General features: G+C 45.0%; 1 protein-coding gene and 1 long non-coding RNA gene across 2 annotated transcripts in view; one reads left to right on the top strand and one right to left on the bottom strand.

Annotated features, from left to right (window-relative positions):
* Positions 1–9,224: 9,224 nt before the first annotated feature.
* LOC122939316 (MORN repeat-containing protein 3-like) lies at positions 9,225–14,391 on the bottom strand. Its single transcript, XM_044295386.1, has 5 exons — positions 14,247–14,391; positions 11,705–11,862; positions 11,263–11,443; positions 10,767–10,951; positions 9,225–9,293 (listed from the first exon to the last, which is right to left on the bottom strand). The coding sequence occupies exons 1-5, from the start codon at positions 14,389–14,391 to the stop codon at positions 9,225–9,227; spliced, it is 738 nt and encodes a 245-aa protein (XP_044151321.1).
* A 2,524-nt stretch (positions 14,392–16,915) lies between these two features.
* Positions 16,916–17,234, top strand: part of LOC122938231 — a 38,373-nt gene continuing 38,054 nt past the window's right edge. Inside the window, exon 1 of the long non-coding RNA XR_006389991.1 lies at positions 16,916–17,085. This is a non-coding gene — a long non-coding RNA (uncharacterized LOC122938231). The remainder of the gene's footprint in view (positions 17,086–17,234) is intronic.

A 17,234-nucleotide genomic window follows, 5' to 3' on the forward strand; every position in this document is an offset into this window, starting at 1 on the left:
ATTTACAGGACACGGCCCATATGTATTTTATGATCTGCAAATTACGGATGACGCCCGTGTGCCATCTGCATTTTTTTTGCAGACCTATTAACTAGCCTGCATGTTGCGGACCAGTATAGGACACATTTTCTATCCTTTGCGGAACAGACATACGGATGCGGAAAGCAAATGACTTCCATGTGCTTTCTGCATCTGTATGTCCGTTCTGCACAAGATGGAAAATGTTACGTGTCCTATATTGCTCTACAAAATGCGGACTGCAGACCCATTTAAGTTAATAGGTTTGCAAAAATATACAGATCGCATATGGACGGCATACATATCTTGCCGATCCGCGGACCGCAAAATACATTGTTAATGTAGCCTTACAGTATGTGGGTAAGGGACAGTCACGGGAGGGCCAGAGGGGGACAGGTGGCGTAAAAAACACCAACATACCAAGACAAGTTCAGTGTCTGGCAGAGGCAGTGGTCACTGGGGCAGCCTCCGCTCCTCACTCACTTCCTCCTAAGTTGCTGCAGGCCTCGCACCAGAAGTGCTAGGAGAGGACCGCATGTGGGCGTGGCTACCACTGGGGGGCGGGGCTACTCACAGTGAAGTGGCTCAGCACAGACCTGGCTGACGCTACCCACTACACAGCAGGACTGAGCTGTATGGAGGATGGGGGGCGATCGCTGATGCAGCTCAGGATGTGCTGCCCTGGCCCTGCTCCTCGGGCGCAGTACGTCCTGAGACTGAAGTCAGATAGTAAGGTGGGCCCCTTCTACATGGTGAATGGTGAAGCGGGGAGCGTGCGGCTCTCTGCTTTACCATTACAATCAGCTGTCTGTGCGTCCTGTAGATGCATAGATTAGACAGCTTAATTGGAGGGCCCCCTCCCACTATGGGCCCCTGTGCAGCTGAACCGGCTGCACAGGCTGTATGTCCGCCCCTGAAGAGCACTGCATTAACCGCCTCTGGACCGCCTAACGCAGATGTGCGGTCCGGAGGCGGCAGCCCTGCGCACGACGGCGCATATACGCGTCATCTCGCGAGGGCCGGGATTTCCTGTGAACGCGCTCACACAGGCGCGCGCGCTCACAGGAACGGAAGGTAAGCGAGTGGATCTCCAGCCTGCCAGCGGCAATCGCTCGCTGGCAGGCTGGAGATCCGAATTTTTTAACCCCTAACAGGTATATTAGACGCTGTTTTCATAACAGCGTCTAATATACCTCCTACCTGGTCCTCTGGTGGTCCCTTTTGTTAGGATCGACCACCAGAGGACTCAGGTAGGTCAGTACAGTCGCACCAAACACCACACTACACTACACCCCCCCCGTTACTTATTAACCCCTTATAAACCCCTGATCACCCATGATCACCCCATATAAACTCCCTGATCACCCCCCTGTCATTGATCACCGCCCTGTCATTGATCACCCCCCTGTCAGGCTCCGTTCAGACGTCCGTATGATTTTTACGGATCCACGGATACATGGATCGGATCCGCAAAAAGCATACGGACGTCTGAATGGAGCCTTACAGGGGGGTGATCAATGACAGGCGGGTGATCACCCATATACACTCCCTGATCACCCCCTGTCATTGATCACCCCCCTGTAAGGCTCCATTCAGACGTCCGCATGATTTTTACGGATCCATGGATACATGGATCGGATCCGCAAAACACATGCGGACGTCTGAATGGAGCCTTACAGGGGGTGATCAATGACAGGCGGGTGATCACCCATATACACTCCCTGATCACCCCCCTGTCAGTGATAACCCCCCTGTAAGGCTCCATTCAGACGTCCGCATGTGTTTTGTGGATCCGATCCATGTATCCATGGATCCGTAAAAAATCATGCGGATGTCTGAATGGAGCCTTACAGGGGGGGGGTGATCAGTGACAGGGGGGTGATCACCCTGATCACCCCCTGTCATTGATAACCCCCCTGTAAGGCTCCATTCAGACGTCCGCATGTGTTTTGTGGATCCGATCCATGTGTCCATGGATCCGTAAAAATCATGCGGATGTCTGAATGGAGCCTTACAGGGGGGGTGATCAGTGATAGGGGAGTGATCACCCTGATCACCCCCTGTCATTGATAACCCCCCTGTAAGGCTCCATTCAGACGTCCGCATGTGTTTTGTGGATCCGATCCATGTATCCATGGATCCGTAAAAAATCATGCGGATGTCTGAATGGAGCCTTACAGGGGGGGTGATCAGTGACAGGGGGGTGATCATGACCCCCTGTCATTGATAACCCCCCTGTAAGGCTCCATTCAGACGTCCGCATGTGTTTTGTGGATCCGATCCATGTATCCATGGATCCGTAAAAAATCATGCGGATGTCTGAATGGAACCTTACAGGGGGGGTCATCAGTGATAGGGGGGTGATCACCCTGATCACCCCCTGTCATTGATAACCCCCCTGTAAGGCTCCATTCAGACGTCCGCATGTGTTTTGCGGATCCGATCCATGGATCCGTAAAAATTATACGGACGTCTGAATGGAGCCTTACCAGGGGGGTGATCAATGACAGGGGGGTGATCAGGGAGTCTATATGGGTGATCACCCCCCTGTCATTGATCACCCCCCTGTCATTGATCACCCCCCTCCCCCCCCCCCCCCCCCGGTAAGGCTCCATTCAGACTTTTTTTTGGCACAAGTAAGCGGAAATTTTTTTGTTTGTTTTTGTTTTTGTTTTTTCTTACAAAGTCTCATATTCTACTAACTTGTGTCAAAAAATAAAATCTCACATGAACTCCATACTCCATACCCCTCACGGAATCCAAATGCGTAAACATTTTTAGACATTTATATTCCAGACTTCTTCTCACGCTTTAGGGCCCCTAAAAAGCCAGGGCAGTATAAATACCCCACATGTGACCCCATTTCGGAAAGAAGACACCCCAAGGTATTCCGTGAGGGGCATATTGAGTCCATGAAAGATTGAAAGTTTTGTCCTAAGTTAGCGGAAAGTGAGACTTTGTGAGAAAAAAACTAAAAAAAATCAATATCCGCTAACTTATGCAAAAAAAAAAAAATTCTAGGAACTCGCCATGCCCCTCATTGAATACCTTGGGGTGTCTTCTTTCCAAAGTGGGGTCACATGTGGGGTATTTATACTGCCCTGGCTTTTTAGGGGCCCGAAAGTGTGAGAAGAAGTCTGGGATCCAAATGTCTAAAAATGCCCTCCTAAAAGGAATTTGGGCCCCTTTGCGCATCTAGGCTGCAAAAAAGTGTCACACATGTGGTATCGCCGTACTCAGAAGAAGTTGGGGAATGTGTTTTGGGGTGTCATTTTACATATACCCATGCTGGGTGAGAAAAATATCTTGGTCAAATGCCAACTTTGTATAAAAAAAATGGGAAAAGTTGTCTTTTGCCAAGATATTTCTCTCACCCAGCATGGGTATATGTAAAATGACCCCCCAAAACACATTGCCCAACTTCTCCTGAGTACGGCGATACCACATGTGTGACGCTTTTTTGCAGCCAAGGTGGGCAAAGGGGCACATATTCCAAAGTGCACCTTTCGGATTTCGCAGGCCATTTTTTACACATTTTGATTGCAAGGTACTTCTTACACATTTGGGCCCCTAAATTGCCAGGGCAGTATAACTACGCCACAAGTGACCCCATTTTGGAAAGAAGACACCCCAAGGTATTCCGTGAGGGGCATGGTGAGTTCCTAGAATTTTTTATTTTTTGTCGCAAGTTAGTGGAATATGAGACTTTGTAAGAAAAAATAAAAAAAATAAAATCATCATTTTCCGCTAACTTGTGACAAAAAATAAAAAGTTCTATGAACTCACTATGCCCATCAGCGAATACCTTAGGGTGTCTACTTTCCGAAATGGGGTCATTTGTGGGGTTTTTCTACTGTTTGGGCTTTGTAGAACCTCAGGAATCATGACAGGTGCTCAGAAAGTCAGAGCTGTTTCAAAAAGCGGAAATTCACATTTTTGTACCATAGTTTGTAAATGCTATAACTTTTACCCAAACCATTTTTTTTTTGCCCAAACATTTTTTTTTATCAAAGACATGTAGAACAATAAATTTGGCGAAAAATTTATATATGGATGTCGTTTTTTTTTGCAAAATTTTACAGCTGAAAGTGAAAAATGTCATTTTTTTGCAAAAAAATCGTTACATTTTGATTAATAACAAAAAAAGTAAAAATGCCAGCAGCAATGAAATACCACCAAATGAAAGCTCTATTAGTGAGAAGAAAAGGAGGTAAAATTCATTTGTATGGTAAGTTGCATGACCGAGCGATAAATGGTGAAAGTAGTGTAGTGCCGAAGTGTAAAAAGTGCTCTGGTCATGAAGGGGGTTTCACCTAGCGGGGCTGAAGTGGTTAACCAGCTCCATTCACTACACCATGGACAGAGCTGTGTGGTTTGGGCGCCTATTTCCCATGGCTGTGCTAATCCTGAACAGCTAATTGGGGCAGTGTGGGGTGCTGGCCCCCTGCTGATCTGATATCAATGGCCTACACTGGGGACAGCTCATCATTATAAAAATCCTGGACAATCTAAGGGAGGAAAAATTCTAAAGGGCAGTTTCACACGAGCGAGTCCATTGCGGGAATCACGCTCCGTGTGGGCTCTGGACTTGCAGGCGCGCACGGCATTATCATGATTTATAATGCTATGTGTCTCTGCATGGGCTTTTTTCCACAGAATCATAGTGACCTAAAGCTGTCAGTAGGATTCTGTAGAAATAAGGTCAAGCAGAGACACATAGCATTATAAATCATTATAATGCTGTGCGCTCCTGCAAGTCCAGAGCGGAGGATCACACTCACACACGGAGCGTGTTTCCCGCAATGGACTCGCTCGTGTGAAACAGCCCTTAAGGGTATGTGAAAAGAATCCTTCAAATAGGGACATAAAAAAAAAAAATAGTGCACACGGCCGTGCAGTTTGTACTTGATCTCTCTGCCCGTAAGGCCTCATGCACACGACCGTCTCCTTTTTGCTGCCCGTAAAACATGGATACTTGCATTTTCACCTTCCGCACATCCAGAAATATGGTTGTGTGCATGGAGCCTAAACTAGTTGTAGATCTAGTTAACCCCGATGGCACTGTAAACTCCTATTAGTTGTAATTTAATGTATTTCTACCAGACTACATGTGTGTGTGTTTAGAGACATTTAACTCCTTCGCAACCTCTGCTGTACATGTACGTCTGAAGACTTCACATTAAAGATGCTCGCACGTGTAGTGGGCACCTTACCCAATGGGTTTCTGCTGTTTTAACCCCTTAGATGCCGCAGTCTATTGTGACCATGACACCTGAGCAATGCAGGTGCAGCTGAGATCAGAGAAGCTGTAGTATACCAGTGATGGCTTGGAGCCTCCAGCAGTCTGATACCCATCACTGGAATATTCTAATACAGGCCAGCAGGTGGCAGTACTGTATTGGAATACAGTTAATGGTGTGTTCAGTGATGGATATATACCCATCACAGAACACAATTGGCAATCTAATGATCGCCAGTGATAGTTACCTAGGGTTACTTAAAAAAAAATATATAAAAGTTCAAGTCGCCCCCCTTTCCTCAAAATCAAAATAAATAAACAATAAAAAAAAACTAGGCATCAACACATCTGAATGAGCCATGGAACAGAACCATGGATGCGAACAGCACACGGTGCTGCATCTTTGAAGCTCTTTTTGTGAGTTCGCCATCACAACCTCCTCAGGCCGAGAGCTCCATAGTCTCACTGCTGTTACAGTAAAGAATCCTCTTCTATGTTGTAGAAACCTCCTTTCCTCTAGGTGTATAGGATATCCCCATGTTATAGATACAGCCCTGGGTATGAATAGATGATAGGAGAAATCTGGCAACCTGTCCCTCCTGACCCCAAAATAGCGCTCTCTGCAGGTGTCGAGGAGGGAAGTCACCATGCGGTGTGGGATCTGGTCATCCAGAAAGTACAAGTCACTCAGCAGACCCACAGCTTGGAATCCAAATGTTGAAAACCAAGTTGGTATGTCATGGCCCATAAAGTAACAGTCAGTATAGAAAACTTCGTACACAAGGACATGGAAGTTTTTACTTCTTTATTTCTGTTGTTAAAAGTATTTCAAGCAAATGACTTCTGAAACTTGTAGGTGTTAGTGCAGTAGCAGATTCGTGGCATCAGATGTTCCTAACACAGTGATCACAGGAGCTTGTATCATGTCCATGGCTTAGGGTCATTGATGTTGTGTTGGTATTTCTTCTTATAGTGAGTTTATAAACTTTATGTAAAAGAGCCGGAGATGATATCCACTGGGCAATCATGACTTCAGTTTAAATGTGGTTAATAATAAGCTTGTCTCTGACTTCACTTAGGATGGTTTCAGTGGTCCAATAGCAAGTCTGTGATTTGAGCCACAATGTTTTCTTTTATAGAAAATTTACCAATTTTCAAATAAACTTTATAAAGATGAGCCGTTTATATTGACTCTAAAGAACACTAATGGCCTCGGTAAGATGGGGTTAACCAGGGGTCGAGTGGAGGGGGAACGCATGGGAACGGCGTTCCTGCACTTTTTTCATGGCAGGAACGCCGTTCCCTTTCAGCCTCAAGCCAGGAGAACACAGCTGAATCAGATTCACAGGGGGAGACGGAGCGCACTGTGCAGGGCAGGTTAAGGGAGGAGGGGCGGCTTCAGTTGAGAGGAAGCTGTCTGTGCGGTGCCGCTGCCTGCGACTCCTCTCATGGCGCCCCGCCCCCTAATGACATCATCTCCTTCACTACGAGATCATTTAGAATGTCTTTTAGAAAAGTTTGTCCTGGGATTCGAACTCACGACCTCTACACATCAGAGGAAGGCATTTACCCTCACAGCCATGAAAGCCGTCTAGGTAAATGCTTAAAAAAAAAAATATAAGACTTCTAATTATACCTAGTGTACTGATATCTAGTGTACAACCATACACATGACAGCTGCCCACTGTGTATGGATGTAGCAGAGCTGGGTGCTGGGTGTGTTGGGGCAGCTGTCATGTGTATGGTTGTACACTAGGTATCAGTACACTAGGTATAAGTAGAAGTCTTATTTTTTTTTTTTAAACAGCTACCTTGACAGCTTTTATGGCTGTGAGGGTAAATGCCTTGCCTCTGATGTGTAGAGGTCATGAGTTCGAATCCCAGGACAAACTTTTCTAAAAGTGTTTTTTTTTTTTTATAAGACTTCTACTGATACCTAGTTTACTGATACCAAGTGTACAACCATACACATGACAGCTGCCCACTGTGTATGGATGTAGCAGGGCTGGGTGTGTTGGGGCAGCTGTCATGTGTATGGTTGTACACTAGGTATCAGTACACTAGGTATAAGTAGAAGTCTTAGTTTTTTTTTTTTAAGCAACTACCTCAACAGATTTTATGGCTGTGAGGGTAAATGCCTTGCCTGTAATGTGTAGAGGTCATGAGTTCGAATCCCAGGACAAACTTTTCTAAAAGTGTTTTTTTTTTTTATAAGACTTCTACTGATACCTAGTTTACTGATACCAAGTGTACAACCATACACATGACAGCTGCCCACTGTGTATGGATGTAGCAGAGCTGGGTGTATTGGGGCAGCTGTCATGTGTATGGTTGTACACTAGGTATCAGTACACTAGGTATAAGTAGAAGTCTTAGTTTTTTTTTTTTAAGCAACTACCTCAACAGCTTTTATGGCTGTGAGGGTAAATGCCTTGCCTGTAATGTGTAGAGGTCATGAGTTCGAATCCCAGGACAAACTAAAAGTGTTTTTTTTTCTTTTTCTGATACTTCTACTGATACCTTGTGTACTGATACCTAGTGTACAACCATACACATGACAGCTGCCCCAACACACCCAGCTCTGCTACATCCATACACAGTGGGCAAAGTTACCTACAGTAGAAGTCTTATATATATATTTTTTTAAGTAGCAAGCTAGACAGCTTTCATAGCTGTGAGGGCATATGCCTTGCTTCTGCTGTGTAGAGGTCATGAGATCGAATCCCAGGACAAACTTTTCTAAAAGTGCTATTTTTTTAATTTATTTTTTAGTCCGCAGCGACACAAATTACAGCATGCTAGATTTTCTGTGCTTTTTTATTTTTTGGAGGGGGGGGGGGGGGGTTGCAGTGGATCTTGGGTGAGTTCCCACACTTTTTTTCCCAGGACTTGACCCCTGGGGTTAACCCAACAGCATGTCTATGGTTTCACTTCAGGTGGTAACAGTGGTTCAATAGCATGTCCGTTTTTTTAAGCCAAAGTGGTTTTTCCAAAGAAATATTTTTCACTTTTTTCCACGTTCTTTTACCATAAATAAACTATATTCAAATGAGCCGTTGATATTGACTCTACAAAACAATCATGGCTTCTGGTAAGATGATGTTAAACTAATAGGCAATAGCATGTCGATGGCTTCACCAAAGGTGTTAACAGCGGTTTAATAGTATGCCAGTGTTTTAAGCCAAAGTGGTGTCTTTTATTTTTTTCAAAGAAATATTTTCCATTTTTTATTTTTTTTTCCATGTTTTCAAATAAACTATAAACAGATGAGCCATTGCTATGGACTCTACAGGACAATCATGGCTTCATGTAAGATGATGTTAAACTAATAGAATGTTGATGGCTTCACTATAGGTGTTAAAAGTGGTCCAATAGCAGCCAGTGATGTACGCCAAAGTGGTGTCTTTTTTTATTTTTTTTATTTTCCAAAGAGATATTTGAGCTGTTGATATGGACTCTACAGAACAATCATGGCTTCAGGTAAGATGATGTTAATTTAATAGCATGTCTATGGCCTAACTTTAGGTTGTAACAGCAGCACAATAGCAGCCTGTGATTTAAGCCAAAGTGGTGTCCTTTTTTTAGATGTTTTTTCCCTTTTTTTTTTTTCAATAAACTATATACAGATGAGCCATTGATATGGACTCTACAGAGCAATCATGGCTTCAGGTAAGACGATCATAAGATGGCAGCATGTCTATGGCTTCACTTTAGGTGTAATCAGCAGCCCAATAGCATGCCAGTGATTTAAGCCAAAGTGATGTCCTTTTTTTTTTTTTTAACAGATATTTAAAAATTTTCATTTTTTTCTTCTTTTAAATAAACTATATACAGATGAGCCATTGATATTGACTCTACAGAACGATCATGGGTTCAGGTAAGACGATGTTAGTAGCATGTCTGTGGCTTCACTTAAGGTGTTAACAGTGAGCCAACAGCATGCCATGGTTTTGAGCCAAAGTATTGTTCATTTTCTCTTTTGGAGAAGCGCTCTTCTAGCTTCTTCACAGATTTTTTGGGGATCAGCCACTTTCACCTAAAAAAATAAATAAATAAAAAATAAATGAAAATAATACAAACATAGTAGGGTGTTTAGCCACTTTCTAACTGATGACCTATGCTCAGAATGCTCAGGTCCAACAGCTGTTTGAGAAGGCACCGGTGTTGCTCACAGCTTACCAAGCACAGTGCTGTACATTGTATAGCGGCTGTGATTGGTATCGCAGTTAAGTCACTTGAATGGGACTAAGCTCCACCTAGGTCACGTGACCGATTAACGTGACTTCACTGACCTAAGGTAAGCTGTGAGAAGGTCATGTCACTCACAGGAGCACCAGTGCCTTCTCAAACAGCTGATCCGTGGGGGTCTCTGGAGTAGGATAGGTCATCAGTGTCAGAAAACCCCTTTAAAGCAGTCTATATTGCTCTGGGACCCCCAAGTAGTAGTTGTAGTTGTACTCGGTTTCCAACTTAGGTTACATTGAGAATCTGTGGCAAGACTTGAAATTTGCTGTTCAGCGACACTCTCCATCCAATCTGATTGAGCTTGACATATTTAGCAAAGAGGAATGGGCAACACCTTTCAGCCTCTAAATGTACCCCAAAAGACTTGCAGCGGTAATTGCAGCAAAAAGTGATTCTACAAAAGTATTAGGGGGCTCAATACAAAAGCACCCCACACCACAAAACCATGTGTCATTTTCTGTTCACTTCACACATACTTGCTACTTTGTGTTGGTCTATCACATAAAATTCCAATAAAATACATGTCACGGCTGTTTAAGGGTAACCAGAGCATACACAGTAAGAAGAGCTACTGACCGGACCCCAAACTAGGGAAGAGAAAGGGTGACCCCTGTCAGACCCTCAACACTCTCCCTATGCTGCTAAAGCACATGCCCGTATCCAAATGGTGGAACGAGGCATGCCCGCGTAACTTAGACTGATGAGCCCTGTAACCCCTACAATAGTGGAAGGGGCACGGCCACCGGTGCCCTGCTCAGAATATGGAGGGAACCGTGGCCACCTCAGATCCAGTCAGGAAATCACCAGGTACACAACAAAATCTGCACACTTAGCTGATGGAGCTGCAGCCGCAGAGAAGATGGATCCAAGGGCCGCTGGCAATATCCGGAGTGCTTGCAGCAGCAGAACACAGGTCCAGAGAACTAGTAGCTAAAGAAGTGAAGATACTCAAGGCAGAGCTACAACTGAAAAGAGAAATATAATCAACGCCCTGCAATAGGAGGAGGGGTGATTTAAAGGCAGGGAAATCAGGAGAGACAGCTGGGAGTAAAGACCTCATCACAGGGGCGGAGAAACAGAACAGTGAGAACACCTCCAAACTCTAAGTGACATCATCACAGGGGTGGAGACACAGAGCTGTGAGAACGTCTCAAAGCTCTGGTAGTGACAATACATTGTGGGTGTAACATCAAAACATGTGGAAAGGTTCATGGGGTATGAATACACTCTCAAGGCACTATCTACTGTATGGTAAATGTGTTACCTCAGGAATAAGAAGCTTCTTGGTGTTAGGAGCTTCTGTGCAGTCAATGTCCTCCATAGTCCCACACTTGGGGATATCTTTCACCCAATATCCATCATAGATTCTGCCCTTGTCCAGGTAGTAGAATATCCCAGCTCCATGCTTTCTTCCATCTTTCCAGGATCCTTCATAACGATTCTTGTTTGCTGTTAATAGGCACAAAGGGATCCACATAGACATAGAGACCACAGCATAAAGATATTACAGGAACAATGCGGGACCATATCTTATCTACATATACACCTAGGATCAGATGGATGATGCGAAACAGGACTGTACTGATCATCACTAAATTCAGCCTTGAAGACTTTCACTGACTATAACAGGTAAGTACCCTATAGTTCTGTCTATTTCAATGTTCCCCTTGTGTGATAGATCTATGATTCAATATTCTGAACTCCTGATCATATGTTCTCAGGTCATTACTGGATTTTTCTCTTGACAAGAAGGAAGGAACCTAAAAGTACCATGAAGTACCTAAAAAAAAGTATCTCTTGTCCACAGTACTTGTCATTGTGCCATTCTCCATCATAGATGTCACCATTGGCGTATATCATCTTGCCCCATCCGCTCCTTTTGCCGCAATCCCAGCCGCCTTCATAGTATTCAACATCTGAATAGTAGTAAGTCCCATATCCCTGCAAAGAGACACAAACCACAATTCACATTTAGCTGAGGTTTACATGATATAGATTTAGAAGCATCCTTGTCCTATTCAAGTCTTGTACCCTGGGCTCTTTAATACTTTATAGCTTAATGTGAACTATAGCCTAAGGTCCTACTGGACTGGACTCTGGTCGGGCCTTGTCAGGAGGACATCATGCTACAGCTACAGAGACAATGAATTACAAGACTCTATTGTCTTCTCATTTCTTCTGGACAAAGAGAAAACAACTTACATGTTTTTTGTCATTCACCCAGTTGCCAGCATAAACTCGAATGTATGTTCCAGTGCTGGGCGCTTTCACGGCATACGTCCCGTATCCGTTTCTCTTTCCATTTTTCCAGTCTCCCTGGTAGATGGCGTTGGCCTTCTTGTACAGATAAGAGCCTTTGCCTGAAATACAGTGTGTTAGGATATGTTCACACTGAGTTCTTGGATGGAGGTTTTGAGGCAAATTTTCCTGCAGGTTTTTCATCCAAAGCCAGAAGTGGCTCCATCAGGAAGGAGAAGTCTAAATCCTTCCTTTACATTTACCACTCGTTTCAAATCCACTTCTGCCTTTGACTGAAAAACCAGCAGGAAAATGTACCTCAAAACCTGCTCCAAAACCTCAGTGTGAACCTAACCACACAGTTCTATGAATACAATCAGAGCAGAGGATATATACCAAGAAATCATAGTGCAGAAAAAATTCTTATGTCCAGCAGACCCAGAGACACCAGTTACACCCTTGTATAATATGATGTTAGGGCTAGGTTTTACATTTTGCCGTTGGTACATGACAGATGCCAACGGCCTCCAACAGACCTCGGTGACCACAGATTGACCGTGAACCTAGACTTACATCATTACAAAACATTGAAGAGCAGCGTGACCGACCATGGAGACCAACCTCCAACCTGAAAATCACAAGATCTGTAACTTCTATCAGCTGCTGTATAAAGTCTGTGTGAGGAGTGGGAATGATTCCAGGGCTGTTCTAATATGTTTTGTAACATCTGAAGTTAGGGATTCGGGAGATAGATGGGCATGGCACACACAGCGCATTGTTTAAAATTTCCCAGACCCCATTTATTAGGCACTTTATTAGGGCACATCACCAAAATCAGGCCCCCAAAACGTAACAGCACCCTCTGCCATGGAGCGCTCTGGTCCATTGCTCCATCCTCTCAATGTAATTTGGATGCCAGGGCTAAAACTGATGATGCTCTGCCATATGGTTAAAGTTTCAGGAACCTTCCATGTGTTTTTGGAAAGTTGGCAAGTATGATTTTAAAGGACCTTCCTGTGAACTGCACCTGAAAGTGCTGGAACAGATACAGGTAAGTATCTGAATAAGGGACCAACAGCAGAACAAATCAAAGCCGCCCCATTGGTCCTGAGTCAGTCCCTTTCAGTGCATGATGCTACAGCATTGGGGAGACATGATGGGGGAGAGCAGTCAGCGATTTAGAGAGTAAGGGACGTGGCCTGTAGGCAGTGGGACAACCCATGAGGAATGTGGGAGTGAGGAACACACCGCAGCAGCTGCGACCTGAGGGAGCCTGGTGTCCAAAACAGCTGCAGTCTGGAAGCAGCCCCTGACACAGTAGCCATCATCAGTCTTGGGACTCATGAGTTCCCTGAACAGCCAGACACAGGGCGAATAACTGATATCCTGGTTAGGGCTCATGCACACGGCTGTAGTTTCTGTCCACATCTGATCTGCATTTTTTGGGGATGGATGTGGACCTATTTTTTCTGCAAAGCTACAGCAGTCATAATTTGCATAATTCCATATTTCTGACATGCTGTAGAAGACCTCCAATAACATGTAATTGGATCTATAGGGATAATCCTGGTGACAGAATCCCTGTAAAGTTTCCAGCCATAAATCTTGAAGAGGGAAGGCACCTGCCCGCGGATCTTCCTGACTTTAGTGGAGGCCTTTTCTATTGCTCTATTATACCTGTTTCACATGTGTTTAATATGGACTGACCGCGGGTTGAATGACCTAAAATTTAGTAATAATCAAAGCTTTAGATAATGGAGACCGTACCAATCTCCATTATCTAATGCTTCTAATTTGACAGTCTTTATTTTTTTTTATTTTTTGCACATTACTAGATAATTCTAGATGAGAAGGCTCAGGTCAGAGGTTGCCTATAGCAACCAATCAGATTTCTACTTTCCTTTTCAAAAATAAAAGTCCTAATCTGATTGGTTGCTATGGGCAACTGCCTCATTTCTCTTTTGCACCAGTTTAGATAAATCATCCCCATTACATCTTATACTTTTTTGGGGTCATATTAAAGTTTTCAGTCCTAATTCTTGAAGAGGGGGGGCATCGGCCAGTGGATCTTCCTGACTTGAGTGGGATCCTTTTGACATTACAGTTTACAGTGAAGCTGTCATTTACAATGACGATAATTAAGGCCCAAGGCCAATCATTGCAGGTGGCGGCATAAATCTGGACTCTACATGTATCTCGCATGGACAGTTGTATGTTGTCTGCTTCAGAGTTGGATCCGGTAGAAATCTTCATGTCTGTGCACCTGGCAATAAAACCGCCCATGTTGTTTATCACCAGGCTCCGTCTTATGTCTCCATCTCCCACCAGTTTAGCCGTTAGGTATTTAGGAAGTTAAAAATAAAATAGACAGATAGACCAACACTTCATACTTGGTCAGCACCAGGTACCTTTCCTAGTACAACCCAATGGGGAGTTCTCCCTTAAGAGATGACATTTGCCTGTATCTGTCTGTCCGCTATACAGTGATGTGTATTTCCAGTCTTACCATGCCTCAGGTTATTCATCCATTCTCCGGTGTACTCGTCTCCATTGACGCTGTACACGGTGCTTCTCAGGCCTGATTTCTGGGCTTTTCTATCCCAGACCCTCCATGGGGGTTCGGCGCTCCTGATGGTCTTTAGTAGCGGCATGTCAGCAGGTCCTGGGGTCACAAACACAACGTCTGTCTATACAGTCCACTACTATATACACACTGTATACATTACTATATTTATATTGTTATATGAAATTATCTTACCTAAGAAAAAAATCCAATCTCCACAGTCACACGGACAGTAAATGTCAGCAGTGTGCACGCGCTCAGTAAGCAGAGAACTAACAGCTTTCTGCTAAACCGGAGCATTTGGAACCAGAACCAGTGACATTACACGTTATACTTGTGATGTCATAGCTTGTCTCTATGGACACAGAGGAGGAGATTTATGAAAACTGTTCAAAAGAAAGTGTCTTGCCCAATCACAGCACAGCTTTCATTCCTCATAGTGTTCCTGAAAAATGAAAGCTGCATTGTGATTGGTTGCTATGGGAAACAAAGACAGTTTTAAAAAAAAAAAATCAGCCAAATTAGTCATAATTGCGAATCTCAAAAATTTGGTCTTCTCTAGTTTTGACAATTTTCTGAATTATTTTTATTATTAATTTATTTGTATTTCAGTCACTTATTATTTAAATTCATGTCTAAAGTGTCTTGCGTCACTTCCCGTGGCCATCATGGTTTGTTTCATGCAGGTCCCAATACTGTGTCATGAAGTAAGCACATGCTAATTTCTAATGAATTCTTATTAAGGTATGTAAGTGGTGACTATATGGCATTATCCCCAGAGGATACCGCAACTTGTGTTGTGTTATACACATGAGGCTCTACTTGCATGGCGTGCAATTTACCTCCACATGGGTATCCACTGAGCTTTTTATTTACATCTTGTGTATTCGGAGTCACATTCAAGGGATTCTGTCACCTCGTTTTAGCCTATAGAGCTGCGGACATGCACGGCTAGATCGTCGCTAGCATGTCCGCAATATTCCTGTCCCATAGCGCTGTGTCCTTTTATTGTGTTTAAAAAATTATTTTAGAGATATGTAAATGAGCCTGGTAAGGATCCCAAGGGGCTGTACTAACCTTCTTGGAGCCCAGCCACGCCCCCCTGTGAAGGAGCCCAGCACCGCCTGCGTCCTCCGAATCTCCTCCTTGCTCACAGTTAGATCGCCGTAATCTCGCGATGCAGGAGCTTGCGTATGCGCAGTTCCTTTCCTGAGGCTGATGCCAGCACAGGGAAGGAACACTATGCCGGCACTGCGCATGCGCGAGCTCGCGCATCGCGAGATTATGGCGATCTAACTGTGAGCAAGGAGGAGATTCGGAGGACGCAGGTGGTGCTGGGCTCCTTCACAGGGGGGTGTGGCTGGGCAGGAAGAAGGTTAGTACAGCCCCTTGGGATCCTTACCAGGCTCATTTACATATCTCTAAAATCATTTTTTAAACACAATAAAAGGACACAGCGCTATGGGACAGGTATATTGCGGACATGCTAGCACCGATCTCTATAGGCTAAAACGATGTGACAGAATCCCTTTCACACCTTAAGGAACTAGGATGAGAATACTTAAACTGCAGGCACTTGGCGCTCCAGGATGGGCATTCTTGTCCTGCGGTTCTTCCCCTGCCCCACACATGGTGTCTTCATCAGCAGCATCGGTGACCAACACTGTGTAATACACTGATAGTCAATGCAGTACAATAGAGATGTATTCTACTGCATTGAAGCAGGGATCAGACCACTGCCATAGCTATAGCGGTAGCAGCAGTCGCCTCCCTTGCCAATGGCGCTGAATATTTAACTTTATAGATGCAGTGTGCAACACCCCACTAGGGGGCATTACCACCTTTTTTCATCTTATGGTTGATCCTGTTTCATCATATGCATTTATTACCATGTCCTGCATAATGTGTATTGAGATTCTATGAAAATGTTATGTTAAAGTGCAATGTGCCTGGTTCACCAGCAGATCTTGGCAGAGCTAGTTTTTCTAGAGTGGAACCAGTGGCGGATCCAGGGGAGGCAACGGGGCAATTGCCCCCCCCCCCCCGAGCTGGCGGCGGGCGGCGGCAGCGGGGCACAGGGAGATGAGCGCTTCCATTGTGGAAGCGCTCATGTCCAGTCATCTGTATCGCCGTCCTCAGGACAGCGATACAGATGCCTGCCTGTGCTGCGGCAGGGAAGGGAGAGGCGTGTCCCTTTCCCTTCCTCTGATAGGCTGCCGGCAGTGGCGTAACTACCAGGGAAGCAGGGGAAGCGGCAGCTTCGGGGGCCCGGCCTGCCAAGGGGCCCGGCGCCCAGCTTGTGTGACAGTTTATTTTCAACTTAAATAGTTAATTAAAATGATCGATTCTCATCAGGGCCCCTGGCTTCACAGCAGGCGCGGCGGCGGGCCCCCTCCGTAAATATGTTGATCGGATCATGCTCTTTCTTTGTCTTTATTCTTTAATCTTATCTTACTGTCTCCTGTCCTGAAGTCTGCGCAGCGCGCAGGCTGTAGCCCCGCCCACATACATACACTAATGAATGATTCTTCAGAGTGACGCAGGGAGGAGCGGCAAGCCGGCGGCAGCAGTAAGTGACAGTCACAGCCTGATAGGTCAGCGGTCAGGTCACAGAAGGCGGGAGAAAACAGCCAGGAGCAGGAGGACAGGAGCTGCAGGCAGCAGTAGAGAAGAAGATGGCAGAGCGCAGAGGCAGACGAGCACTGAGTGGGTCTGAGAGCAGCACCACGTCAGGTCCAGCAGACCAGCACCAGCGGTCCAGCGCCCAGCCCAGAGCCAGAGTGTGAGTGTGGTAGTGGTAGTAGTACTACTACTATTAGTTAGTAAGTTGTAACTACTTTGTGACTGAGCCGAGGTAATGGAATATGGCTACTGTGGGGGCTGGGCCTGGGACAATAAAGGGGCATTGCTTGGCATAACTAGTGTGTGGAG

This window comes from Bufo gargarizans, chromosome 5, assembly GCF_014858855.1.
Source record: "Bufo gargarizans isolate SCDJY-AF-19 chromosome 5, ASM1485885v1, whole genome shotgun sequence".
NCBI lineage: Eukaryota > Metazoa > Chordata > Amphibia > Anura > Bufonidae > Bufo > Bufo gargarizans.

What these genes read in the sequence shown, in the direction of transcription:
- LOC122939316 (XM_044295386.1), bottom strand. Translation starts at nt 14,391, where the DNA reads ATGCCGCTACTAAAGACCATCAGGAGCGCCGAACCCCCATGGAGGGTC. An exon ending in GGGTGAATGACAAAAAACAT is followed by an intron (nt 11,444 to 11,704) that starts GTAAGTTGTTTT and finishes GTCTCTTTGCAG; the next exon opens with GGATATGGGACTTACTACTA. An exon ending in GTACTTCATGGTACTTTTAG is followed by an intron (nt 10,952 to 11,262) that starts GTTCCTTCCTTC and finishes GCCTATTAACAG; the next exon opens with CAAACAAGAATCGTTATGAA.